The sequence below is a fragment of the Corvus brachyrhynchos genome, unplaced genomic scaffold (genome assembly GCF_000691975.1).
Source record: "Corvus brachyrhynchos isolate BGI_N302 unplaced genomic scaffold, ASM69197v1 scaffold9, whole genome shotgun sequence".
NCBI classification, from domain to species: domain Eukaryota; kingdom Metazoa; phylum Chordata; class Aves; order Passeriformes; family Corvidae; genus Corvus; species Corvus brachyrhynchos.
The window spans coordinates 2,374,105-2,387,928 of record NW_008240037.1 but is presented as its reverse complement, the minus strand read 5'-3'; the positions used below and the strand labels follow the sequence as shown (position 1 = coordinate 2,387,928).

At 36.2% G+C, this 13,824-nt stretch overlaps 1 protein-coding gene across 1 annotated transcript in view; it reads left to right on the top strand.

Moving 5' to 3' along the window:
* The window catches only part of TMTC2 (transmembrane and tetratricopeptide repeat containing 2), a 134,499-nt gene that overhangs the window by 45,559 nt on the left and 75,116 nt on the right, over positions 1 to 13,824 (top strand). The window contains exon 3 of the mRNA XM_017743932.1: positions 5,651 to 5,765. Coding sequence (XP_017599421.1) covers positions 5,651 to 5,765 — 115 coding nt within the window. The remainder of the gene's footprint in view (positions 1 to 5,650; positions 5,766 to 13,824) is intronic.

Below are 13,824 nucleotides of genomic sequence, written 5' to 3'. Positions count from 1 at the left end.
TAGTTTTCAATTCTGTTTTTCTTTCACCTGCTGTCATTACAAAAGCTCTGCAATTGATCAACAAATGAACTGTTGAAAAAATGATATAAATAACAACCTTAATAAAAGAAGAATATGTAAAAGAGGTGATAGATCTCTAACACAGTCTGTCTCAACGTTACCACATACCCACTGATATTTAAAAAAAATCGATGTTCAAGGTAGATTAAATTCATAAATTATGATTATGTAGAAACCATTTATCCCTTTAGGAAACAAGAAGTAGGGCAGTTCTGTGGTTGAGTTAGCAAAAGGAGGTAGCTTGATCAAAATGTTCTATTAACAAGTGAAGTTTCTAGAGGAAAATTATTGCAAATTATATGCATGAATTTATTACATATTTTGAAAAAAATCCTTATTTCTTTGAAATAACACGAAAAATATAAATACCTTATACAAACCATAGTACAGAAATTATGCAAAACTTGTCCCACTTTGAAAGCAGCAATTTAGTTGAATTTTTCCATTCTCAAACCATTCAACAAACATGATCTAGTTAATCTTCTGAATGTCTTTGTGAGTGGCTCTGTATTGTAGAAAAACTGTTTTAGCTGTTGAACTCTCTTCATTATGTTTTTATGAATGTGCAACTGAGCTTTCAGAGTTTTTCTTGGGGAAGCCTGTCATTCCCCTGTTTGTGAAACTGTTTCACCCTTGAAGAAAAAGGTGATTGTCTGATGAAATGTGAATGCTAAAGACTGGAACACCACTCTGCTTTATCAAGTAGGAAAGGAAAAGCCATAAGCTGCTGCTGAATCTAACCTTTTGACCAAAAGGGAAAGGTGGTGTTCTTTATAGCTATGGTTATGACCTTTCGAATGTGAATTTTATAACTGGTGCTGTGCTAGTATTTCTTCACAGTTTACCAAACAAAGGTGGTGTGGAATAATTGGATATTGGAAACTCTGCTGCAAGTATCAGCCTTTTTTTTTTTTTCTCTCCACTAGGATCAACTTTCCATTTAATACCATTTCCATTGGTATTAATGTTTCAGTTTGCCTCATGATAGATCATGTTCAGAAGTCCTCAAAAGAGTCAGGGGAATGACAAACTTTACAGCTATTTTTTTTCATAATTTTTTTTAACCAAACAAATGCTTTGTCTGCTTCCAGACGTGTTAAGAAGGTTGACCCTTTAACAGAAGTTAAGAATATAGATAAAATATGAAAATCTTAGTCAAGTATCAATGTTCCCATGATATTTAGACTGTGAATAACATAGTTTAAATGGCCCTCATTTTGAGAGGATACTAATTATGTGGGGAAATGTTCCTTACATTTCTCTTCTGTATTGCAAGAACACTTCCTCTTCCTCCTTTACTTCATTCCTCCAGAGGTTATAAAATATTCATTATCTGTTAGTACCTGCCTGCATTGTTAGAGTAGTCCCTGTGCAAACCCATAGCAAGATAGAATCCTTGGCAGAAAAACCTTGAAATCAATAGATGAGTAGTAAGTGTTCAAGAATACAAAGGCATCAGGAGGCAAAGCCTCCTGAATAACAGACCAGCAGCAGAACAGCAAACAGAATATACCTCTTTTAATTTGCAGTTTAGCACAAAAAGGTATGAACATAATCCTTTTTTTTTTTTTAATGAAGCCACATTCTACATTGTGATGTATGCTGAGGCATCCTTTGCTATCACCATTGTTTCGCAAAGTTCTCTAATCTTTGAATAGTTTGTAACTTTAGCAGTGGTCCAGTGCCCTTTGTAGGACGATATGTGGCTTTCAGCTGTTAGTGTGGAGATTCAGATAGGTGGTAAAATGAAAAATTTGCTTCATAAAATGTATTCCCTATAGGTGCTAAGAATGAACAGAAAAAACATAGTCAAAGTTCCATGAATATTGAATATTCTGTTTGCTCCCCTTTGCCACAGAGCTGAGAGATTCACAATGCATTACTCCACTTGTGTCTGCCTAGATCACGGTGATCTTGCCACGGGTGAGGTGGAAAGGTGAATGCTTGTAATTCATGACTTTCAGATTGATAACTGTAAAGCATTCACTTATAGTGCAAAATAAAAAAGTGTTAAGAACAGAAGGTGTAAAAAGAAAAAGGAAAAAAAAAAAGCAGCTTAAACTGGAAACCTGTATTGTCATGCTCAAGGAATGAGCATTAAGTGCATGTAAAAGTTAGTAGCAAAAGAGAAGAGGTTATTTCATTTTAGGGCAGGTTTCATTTTATGCTCCAAACTTTTAGAAGTTAATTTAGCGTTTGCCAAGCCTTTTAACACACATGGTGTGGTCAAGGTCAAAAGCATCTTCTCTGTGCTCTTTTAGTCACTTTATGAGAAGCATCACCTAGAAAATAGTAAAACCTCCTAGTTTTCCATAGTTACTTTATTTCCATTGCACTGGTAACAACGCAAGTAGCTAATTTCTTGAAAGAAAAAAGCCCAAACCCTGAAAAGCATACTCTGATGTAATTACTGGCAAACATCACAGGATTTAGAAGTGGCAAGTGAAATTTCCTCCTAGTAATGTTTTAAATTTTGTCATATTATTCTAAACTATTTCGCTCTGATATTCTTACTCAACAAGTTTGTAATGAAAGAAGACAAAACTTTGCATCAACTGTAATGCAGATTTCAAATATTGATGCTGTGAGCAACAGGAGATTATTAGTGAATTGATGTGCGTATCTTACTTTTAATTGAATTGTAAGCCTTGGGAGGGAGGATAAGCAAATGGAAAATCCTTTTGGACAGCATTGGAACCAGAAAAAAGCTTTTAAGAAAAGTAGGATTAGAATTCTGACCCCTCATTTATCATCCAAATAAATGATTTACCAAAGCAATGGGTAGGAATTTCAAACTGTTTTGAGAAAGATGTTTCTTTGTACCCTTACAGAATCTCTCAGGCCCACATGCTTTAGTCATCTTTGAGTCTTGAAATCTAATGTCTGCAAAATAAACAGGTGAACAGTAAAAAAAAGAGGACCGTTTTTCCTGGACGAGAATTGCTTCATCCTTAAACACTATTGAAGAAAAAAATAGATGTTCTAATTGTCATGCATTCGCTTCTTTTCCATAGACAAGTCAGATGAAATGCAGAAGGATTTTAAAGAGAGGGAATGCAAACTGGAACTGCTGTTTCTAATTTCATAAGCTAAAAAATAATAAATAATACACAAATATCTGGAAAGCTCCATAGAGATTTTCTTGGCTTCATGTGCATTTTTCTGTAAATTAAAGGTTTTAGTTTAGAACTGCTGACAAGTTGATTGCAAATTACTTGGCTGTTCCCTAAATACTTCAGTCTTTGTTCAAGTAGTTTGTTTTACTCAAATAATAATCTACTTCACACTCCTTAATGCATTCATCGATTTGTGGATTAATTTATGCAAGTCTGATAGGATAAGGTGAGAATAGTATTACCAAACTTCAGTGATTTGTTCATGTGAATATCGTGCATCAATTTTTTTTAAGTTCTGTGTTTTGTGTCATTAGTTTTCATAACATACTAGGAAAGGCAGCATTTTCTTTTTCTTTGCTATGTTATTTTTAAATGTTTGCCAGGATTGATATTAAAAACCTGACACAGATTATTTTGCAAAACGTAAATTAAAGTATGGCCTTAAAAATTGTTAGCTCAGATAAATATTAGAGCCTATGGCATGAAATGAAATGTAGAGGAGAAACTATTACATTGAACAGGGTTAACAGTGTCTTTCCAGTCTAACAGATGAAAAGATGAACTGAATCATCCTTTAATGCATCCTTTCATTAATTGAGCTTCAGAATGGTTGGGAATAAATAACTATGTGTCAGGAAATTGTTACCAGTAGTTCAAACAGTCATTTGATGTAATGCTCTGTTACGGGAGATTAGAGTGAAAACAAAAGTCCCTACAGATTATACGGAACATACAGTTATGGGAAACCGGATGTTCATTTATTGCAGAAGCAAGATCAGATTGTGTTTTCACATTAATTTAAAAAATCATATATAAGTCTGTTTTTTTTCTTACAAGGGTTAATGCCTACAGACTGGCTAGTCATCTTCATTGGTACTTCTAAAGTGTTTTCTGTGTGTAAAAAGGGAAGAGTAGCAGTAATGGGAAAATTCTGCACCTATGCTAGCCGAGTATAAAAGTTGAGTGAATCTGAGAATAGTTTTAGCAGCTGTATTTCAAAATGATGGAACATTTTATGACTTTGTTGATTTATTGATAACTAATATATGAATTATTTCTCATTAAATAGTAGGCTTAAATCAATTGACTCACAGAAGTGATAGTTTCCTTTCCTGTGGAAATATTACATATACTTTCTTTGGTGTACAGAAAACGATGTGCTCAGTTGAATGACATGATTTTTATGAATTCTAAAGGGATTTGATACTTTTTTCCCAGCAATGACTAGTTCATTCTGCTCAGAGGAAATTCTGTATTTGCTGCTGTTTCCATTCCTGTGCTAGGATGATTCTGCAACAAGCCACAGCAGCTTGAAAGCTATGTATTTTCTGTGGAAAAAAATGCCTATCTCAATTATCAGCCTCTTTAGCAGTGTTATATTAAAACTACCTTGAAATTTTGCATTAGTCAGAACTGATGCAAATTTTTGTAAAAAAAATTGGTCTCGACTGAAGTATCAGAGTTACTTGCTACTTGAGCTAATGTTTGTGGTTAGTGCATCTGGAGGGAAGAATATTCTGACATACATTGTGTGTGTGGTGGAAAGGACATGCATCATCTTTCCACTGGTTTTTTCATTTAAAAAAAAGTGTGAAAGTAGAACTTTTTTATGAAACAACTTTGCATTTATAAGCATAATGTGGAGTTTTTTTTCATGTTCACACACACTGTAATGATAATTCCAGTTAAATTATCTTCCTAAGTTCTGAGTAGCATAGGTTGTGTTTTCAATATAATGTTAGTTACAATTCCTTTTTTAAGTAGTTTTTGTGCTGCTCAACAAAACACCAAAGGGAACACATGTGGACCTTTAAATATTTTTTTACCTAAAGTCCTTTATAGATGGGCTATAAAAGCATATTGTGTAACACAAGTTGTATGGAATGGGACCTCATGTTTTTCTAGTAGAAAAAAAAAGCATTTTAGTGATCTGTGCAGTATGTTTATATCCATATGGCATATTTTTAATCCTAGTTACTTACCTAACTGCTCTTTCAATTCCTGTGTCATATGTCAAATTTTAATACTTCAGTGAGGACTACATCTACTCTGGAAAAATTTCTTGCTGTTTAGAGTCAAGAGGCTCAAAAAAAGCCTTAAAACTAGGAAGTTGCCTCAGTTCCACATTTCACTCAGGAGATACTTATTTATAGGTGGTATGAAATAAAATGGTCCTTTCCCTTTGCTTAGTAATTTCTAGAGACATATTTTTGTAAAAAATTTCCTTTTCCCACCCGAAAGCTATAAGCATGCAGAATGCATGTAAATCACCTCTGTGAAATATGAGTCTCACAGTAAGATGCAGAGAACTAGAGGACTGGGAGGGGGGGGGAATAACCAACCTCCTCTCCTGTTAAATAAAAATAGTTTCTTTGTGGGGTTTGTCTCCCTGAGAAACTTCCTGATACTTGGATACTCTGTCATGTGTAATTGGATTGTAGCTCTTTCTGAATACTGTTTTCTCCTCTCGACAGCATGGGGTAACCTTGGAAATGTTCTCAAGAGCCAGAGCAAGATTTCTGAAGCTGAAAGCGCCTATAGAAATGCCTTGTACTACCGCAGCAACATGGCTGATATGCTTTATAATTTGTAAGTATGTGTGGCTTTCCTGGGGTTGAATTGTGCTTGAAACCTGTTGTGAATGGAGCTATTGATTTGCTTGCTGGAAATGGAGACAATGTTATTTGTTGCTTTGTAATAGTCATTTCATTAATTGTGCTCCTTAAGCTATGGGGTGGACAGGATTTTTTTCTTGGTCAACATTATCGTATATTAATGTAATGGGTATGGAGAAGGTAAACTTACAAATCTGTTTGCTTTAAAAGGAGAAAAAAAACCCCCACACTAAACAAAGTACCAATAGATGAGTTGTCAGCTGCAGGCCTCCATCTGTTTGTGATTCGATTAAATTGTGAGGTGTTATTTAGACTTCTTTTTTAAGTCTATATAACACTTGGTGGGCAGAGTGGTGTAAGCGCTTCCAAGCATAGACCAGTACCCTTCTGTTAGCTGCAGAGGTCTGAAATGTTAAAACAGCAAATTACTTTTCTCCTGGGACTGACTTCAGAGCAGCATAGGTTAAATAAAGTTTAATTACTTGAACCCTGTTGTCGGTGTGTAAAAGGATAAATAACATCAGCATTAGCAGGAAAAAAAATATCCCAACTCATTAATGTACCAAATCATGAACAGGAAGCGAACATCGTGCCAAGCTTTGCACTGAGGTGGGATGGTGCTGCGTGTCCCAGCAGGGAGGGGACTGATTCCCTGGCTGTCCCAGCTGGGTGTCACACCTGTGCCCTGCTCAGCACTGCTTGTCCTGCTGGCCCTTGCCCTTCCTCCCCCTCCTGCCATGACCCAGCCAGCACAAGCCGTCGGAGTGGGGCTCTGCTGCAAGACAGGCTGGTCACCTCCACCATGTATGCTCTTGTTTTGTGATGTGTGTGGAGGACAGAATCCAGGTGACTGCTGTTCCATAGGGAGCCATTTGAGAATAATGTCTGATGTGCAGCAGAAAAGTGTCACTGTTACATAAAGTGTGCAAAACCTGCATTCAAATAATAAGCCTCTTCAAATCAATCAATCAAAAAATATTGTTCTGCCTAAGTCCAGTTTAAAATGGCTGCATATAATATGTGAAAATGAAGTTTACCATAACACTAACTTTTTACTAATTTTTTCCTTGTTTTACAAGGAATGAGTTGTCCATTTCATTAACTTGCCTTTCAGTTAAGCACAATGAAACTCAAAATAATTTCGTTATAGAATTTCTGCTCCAAAATGAAATTCGTATTTCAAAATATGTGTATTTTTAAAAATCATTTAGTTACACAAATGTATGTATGCACATAATTTCCTTCTCTGTTAGGTAGTGAGGAGCATGAAAAACATATTTTTAAGAGGAAATTTCTGCTCACATTTAAAAAATAACTTCTTAACCCAGCAGAAGATTGTAGCAAATAAAGTGACAAGATTGATACATGTATATTTCCCATATGCTATTCGTTTTGAAGGTGAAAATTTTAACTATTAAGTTTTTTGTATGCCTTAGGGTACTTTTGTCTCTTACTGTGTCATAGAGGGAAGCTGAGTTAATAGCAGGGTAAGAAGAGGAAAGGGGGTTGCACAATAAAGACAGGGACATAAAAGAAATCAGCTTTCAGTCTTTTCACTGTTCTCAGAATAAGCTACTAGTCTTCCAGTTTTCCATTGATACACAAAATATATGTCTGTAAACCTTCATCTTTGTTGAACAGAAAACTTTTTGAAATTCTACTTAATTTGTGTGGAAGGATTTTAACTAAAAGGATGGTTGGTGTATATAGAGCTTAAGAAATAAAGTTTAATTCTTAGCCTTTCTACTGCTATATTGAATACCATAGAATAGAATGTTTATTTTTAAAACAAGCTTTACAAAACCTTTAGTTATTCAACAGTAGTTGAATAGCTAGTTGAAAGAAAAATCTTGCATCACTTTTTTTCTTTTTGTAGGCTTTCTTAGTGTCAGATACTTCAATATCCAGCATGAAAAATAGGTGGTAAATGGAGTGTCCTTTGATATTGCACAGATGAATCAATTCTTTTAAGCACAAGTCCTCGAGAGCTCCTTTGCAAGTTAAGCCCATCCCTGGCATGTAGGTCTATGGGAGCCTTTTACAAAAATCCTCTGATGGAAAAATGTGTCTTATATGTCAGTTTTGCTGTTTCTAGTTTTGAGTATGTGCCTTTGAAACTAAAACAGTCACTCAATAGAACTCCTGGAAAAAAAGTATCTTTACAGTTATTTAGAAGCACTGTATGTGTTTCACATGTTCGCTATTGTTTCTAAGCACCTATGCCTCAGTATTTGATGCAAATTAATTGGCATGTGCAGCTCAGTGTTCACTCATAGCAATAACAAATCCAAGTGCTCTCTGATGAAGAACAAGTTATTAAGGTTTAACTTCACGATTTTAATGGATAACAATCAAAGAGAGAACCTACATAAACAGAAGCATCTGTTTTCTTTCCTTCTTTTCCAATAATTTGAAATGTTGGCTTAGAAGTTGACTACTAATACCTTAAAATCTAAAGAATTTAACAGACTAGATGAATAGTTGAGTTCAGTGCTATGATTTTGTTTTCTGGCTTATACCTTATGGCTCTGAGTTACAGCTGTTTTTGCCATTTAGAAGAACTTAAAATGCATTAATACATAACTATATAATCTTCATTTGAAGGCTTGCCTGATTATGAGCATGTTATATTTGTATTCTCAAAGCTCTGTTCTCAGTAGCTCTGCTGATTTCAACTAGATTTCACAGGGTAGTAAATCACCATAAAATAACCTGTCTTTCTATGCTTTTTTTTTAACTGAGAAAACTGTCTATTTTAATACTGGGAAGTACCAAGGACAGAGCTGTAGAGAAATGATAGTTTATTCTTTCAAACAAGGCAACGTTCAGTAGATTAAAACAAAACTATTTTACTTTGTTTTGGCTTTTCAATCATTGTTACCTTACAACTGTTACTTAAAGCTTGTGGGTTTTTTTGTATTGTTTCAAATTGCTTATAATTCGTGTCTAAAGTAAAATTGTTTAACAGTTAAAAGACAGTTTTGCATATATTATTTCACTTGTATTTAGGCCTGGCTATGCTTAGAATATTCTTTTGTCATCCATATTAGAAACCTATGTTAACCTTGAGTTTCTCATTGGATTAATAAGGATGTTCTCAATCTCACAAAGATATTGAATATTCCTTTAAAATTATATTAATTGCTTGAAATGTTGTAATTTTGGAGTATACAATGCCCTATAAGGATTAATTTCTAGCAATTGGCCATCCCCTTGCTTCTCTCCTGAGCTATCTCATTTTACCTTTAGTGATACAGGACTGCGCGTACAAGTTCGTTATTCATATAATTTAATTTCTTTGAATAAGGTTGGATTGTGAATTTCCATAAACTTACGTTGGAAAACTTAGGGTATTTTATCAATAAGTGTGGATTTTTTTAGGTTTCTGTTAGAAATTTCAGCCACTATTGAAGACTTTACCTATCCTAGGAAGTCTAGGATTGCAGTGTTTTACAAGCAAAGTTCTACTCTGCATCCTTGGGTAAAAATCAGTATGAGCAAAATTCTTCCTTGTCTATTGTTGTCAGCTTTTAGACATTGGAAAATATGTTCCCTGCCTTTTAAGGGTGCTGGCATAAAAGTCTCCTTATCAGAGACAAAAAACTCTAAAAGCAGTCTGGCCTACAAACCTGTGTTGAACTGTGGTTGAACCTTCCCCAAAGTTCCTGCAGCAACCACCTAGTAGGAAACAGCTCAAGGTTATGGTTCCTCTTCCTTGATAGCCCAGAAGTTTTTATCATTCAGGATGTTGAGTTTAAAAGCAAAGAGGATGTGTCATCTGGTGTCTCAGTACTTGATCATTGTTTTTCTCAGCTATGAATGTGAACTTGTTGCAAACCTCTTTGGAATTACTCTCTGCTTGGCCAGCTAGTTCTTCCTCTGTCAAAGACAGCAGCTAAAATTTGTGTCTTGCTATAACCAAAGCTGTCCTGATAAAATCTTGCTGTGTAGTCAGACTGGCTCTTGAGGTAGCACCCAAAGGTCACTTGGGTGACTGGTGGTTTCCTGCGGTGCAAACTCTGCTCTGGGACACTTTGTAGGGCCTATATGAAGTACAGATTTCAAAGTCATATTGAGAGATGAAAGGCATTCAGTGACCTAGCTATTCAATTAAATGCCTCAATATTTGAAATTGTGGTCATAGTCCTTACATAAACTTTCACCATTTTATAAAATGAGGAAAATAATAGTTTGAGTCTGCCATTCAGTTTCAAAAGAGACCCCATTCAGTTTCAAAAGAGACCCCTCTTGTAGGAAGCTCTGTCCAGCTCTCTATCTGTGTTGACTACTGGGGCACATGTGAGGGAAGAGGCACCTGGTTTGAGGACTGCAGATACAGCACAGCACTGCCCATTGTCCAGAGGAATGAGAAAGACAGGAGCAGTGCTATTCCTCATCCTCACAGCAGCCCTCCCTCTATCAAGGAAGTAGGAGTTGTGATAGTTGATGTGGTCCTGAAAGGGTAGTATTCCCAATCAAACTACACCAGTAACAGAAAAAAAAAAAAAAGGGGGCTATATTTGCTGACCAATTTGCTTGCATTTCGGAAGCTCTTCCCTAAATTTGGGAGAACATAACAAGAGTTTTACTGCGCTATCTGAAAGACTAGAGGTTGTGTTGGGGTTGATTGTTTAGTTTTGTTTTTTGGGGCTTTTTTTATTACTGGGGCAATAGATTACCTAGTGAGTTCTGCAAAGGGAATGGTTATTCTCTGTATGTTTGGGTTCTTATTGATTAAAAAAGTAAGATTTATGGTAGCATCCATACGTAACTTTCTACCCACTAGTTTTGCAAATGACAGTGAAAGAGTTGCCTTAGGCAAAGCACATTCTCTCTTGCTGTGTGACTGGAGACACATCTCTGTGGGGAATAAAAGAGGATTTTCTTCCATTTCTTTCTTTGTTTACCAGTGCAGCATTTAGGTAAATAGAGTCCTTTGTAGATAATTCCCCCCTGAAATCAATGGGATGAATGTAGCTTGAGGCACAGAAGAATTGCAGTCACGGCAAAATAATAGCTAACAGGCCCTGTATTAGTTGTTATAAACCAGTAAACGAAATTGATTAAACTATTTCAATATTGTACCTTTGGATACATGTTATAAATATCTCACTAACATACATGTTTACTTTGACAGTTGTATTTCCTGTGTATTGTACTTGGTCATTTTATGCCAGCTTTAGTCACTGAGCAGTTTGCTTTGTAAGTAGACCAGCTGGCTTTAATAGGACTACCGACAGGAAGAAATTAATATGAAACTTGAGAAAGACCATAGACCATCTACTGCTTGTTTGTATTCTGTGACTGCCTTCTGGTCCCTGAAAACATTTTTGTGCCATGAGTATTTCGTGACTTTCGGTCAAAACCAAAGCAGAGGAGGAAGACAGGAAGATTTTTCATTGTTGGTCAATCAATGTTGGGGTCTCCTCCCCCTGCCATGTAGCCCTGGGAGAGGGGCCCTGAGGGGAGGCACGGGGTTTCCCTGCCCCTGGTCAGCCTCATTCCCCACTGGTTGGTTTGTGCTTCCCTGGGCGGGCTCGGAGTCCAGACTGTGAGGGTTCCTCGGGAGAGCCCCGGCCATGCTGCTGGAGAAATAAACATCTCTGAAACATCTACCAAGAATCTGTCCATGTATATTTCCTTTCCATGGGACTCCTGGTTTGATATATGCGTGTTACAGTAATTCCCACTGTAGCAAATCAAGATAGGTAAAAGTTGGCAGCTTAAAGAATTCAGGAAGGTTGCAAACAACTCATTTGGGGGAAGTGTTTTCCTGCATGAGTTCAATGAGCAATTCTATCTACAGAAGTGATGTGCATCATTTCCAGATAGTCAGAATTTGCTTATCTTTTTAAATTTTTTTTTATTTTTCTTCCTCTTAAAAAAGCCCTAGGATTCTGAGCCACTTCCTAAGTCACTAGGAGAAGTCTGCTACTCCTGCAAGCAGTCAGCACATATCCTTCATTTTGTAAATCATTAATGCTCCATGTAAAAGTAGCTCCATGTAGAAGTAATGCAGGCAAAAAAAAAATCCTGTTGTAAGGTTCCAGAATCTTGCTACTTATGACAGTTAGAACTTGTCTCCTAATTAATCCTAAATTAATTCATGGACAGTTTATAACTGTCTACTATGTGTCCAATGTTGTAAGTAGCTTTCTCTTTTTCAAATACTTTTATCCTCATGTATTTCACAGAATGAAAGAATGTGTAATGTTGGAAGGGACCACAGTGGGTCATCTGGCCCAACCTCCCTGCTCAAGCAGGATCATCTCAGAGCACACGGCACAGGACTGTGTCCAGACGGTTCTTGAATACCTCCAGTGAGGGAGACTCCACAACTTCTCGGGGCAATCTGTTCCAGTGTGTGGTCACCCACACAGTGAAGAACTTCCTCATACTCATTTATTCTTTCACATTACTCATCTTATTAAACTTTAGAAGCCACATTTTTTCAGTTATGTCAGTAAACTGTCTTTGCACAGAAGTTGCATGTTGCATTTAACATTTTCATTTGTCTGCCTTACAACTGGGAAGGCAAGCTGGAGAGAATAAAAAGTATTGGAAGTATCAACTTGAAGCAACTGTTCCTGTGTTTTGGTTTTTTGTGGGGGCATTTTGGGGTTAGGCTTTTTTATTTAGTTATTTTGGCATTTTTAATAACTGTAGAAAGTTTGTTTAAAAGTTCCAGAAGACCTTAAGGTCTTCATCCAAGTTGATCACTTGAACTTACTCTTTTGTATCAAGCATCCTTACTTCAAGGATCTGCTTTCCTTTGTTTATCCTTGAGTAAGGAAAAAGGAAGGCTTTATATCTTTGTAACCACAAAAGTTAGGTACATACTCAGCATGTGTCAGTGGCTCTGCTCCACCTCTGGCTTATGTCCAATGCTTCTCACTGTATTGATGCTTTTGTGGTCTTTCTCTCTGTTCCTTCTTCCCTTTGCCAAAAATCTCCAAAGAGCAGTTATCATTTTGCAGTGTAAGCAAAGAAGTGAAAGGCATGTCAAGAGCAGATCTGCTCCTGGCCATAGTAGATACTTCCTTATACAACCAAGTGCCCTGGCCGCTGGGAGGAGTGAGACACTGGAATCTGCAGTGCCTGCAAGGTGTGAACTGCAGTTGGTGGATGTTCTTTCACTGAATCTAGAAAAATCAGTTTTTCCTGACTTTATTTTATCTGAAACTAGAACTGGAGACTCATAAATCTAGTAATTTTTGTACTGCCAGAAGCTACAGTGAAAACTAGTGATCAATCAGGACCAATTTCACAAGGAGAAGAAGCAATTTCATGCCTTAGTAAGATTATATCCTTCTTCTCCTGTTTCTTCTACCAAACCTCAAAACAAATACAAATAAAACACTGGTGGAATTCAGCACTCAGGTCTTCATCTGAGCTGCTTGGGTTATATATGTGGGAAAAAAAGAGAGAGACACACACACACACTGACAGACTGACAGTTAACAGAACAGCTTTTGAAAGAAAAAAGTCTTTTGAAAGAGAAGTAAAAAAAAAATGCACCTCTAAGTATCAAGTAATTAATCAAAAGAGTCAGTATTAGAGCATGTAGTGAATGCAGAAGATTAATTTGTAATAATTGCAGATAAAAGTTCTTTTAATCACAAAACCACAAATGTACACTTACGAAAGTAATTTGTATTGCTGAAGTTGACCAATTACTGTATTACTTCTCTCAATATGTTGCGTTATTTATTCCAGAACTAAAATAAGAATGGAATTTCTTAGATAAATTGTTTCAAGATTGTGTGTGAGAATGATTTTACTTTTTAAAAAATTAAGAAGCAGCTTAACTGTCAGACCATGCACATTATTTTTTTCTGTTGATTCTCCCGCTATCAATAGCAAACAGGATCAAATTACCATAAGTAATCTTCCTTGAAGTAAGGACAGTGTATAAAAAATATTGGAGTAATCAAAATTCAGCTTCTCAATAATTTAGAAGACGTTATTTCTATCCTGATGATCATACCTCTTGCCATTTGCACGATACTTGACAATAGTTACAAACCTTGGTG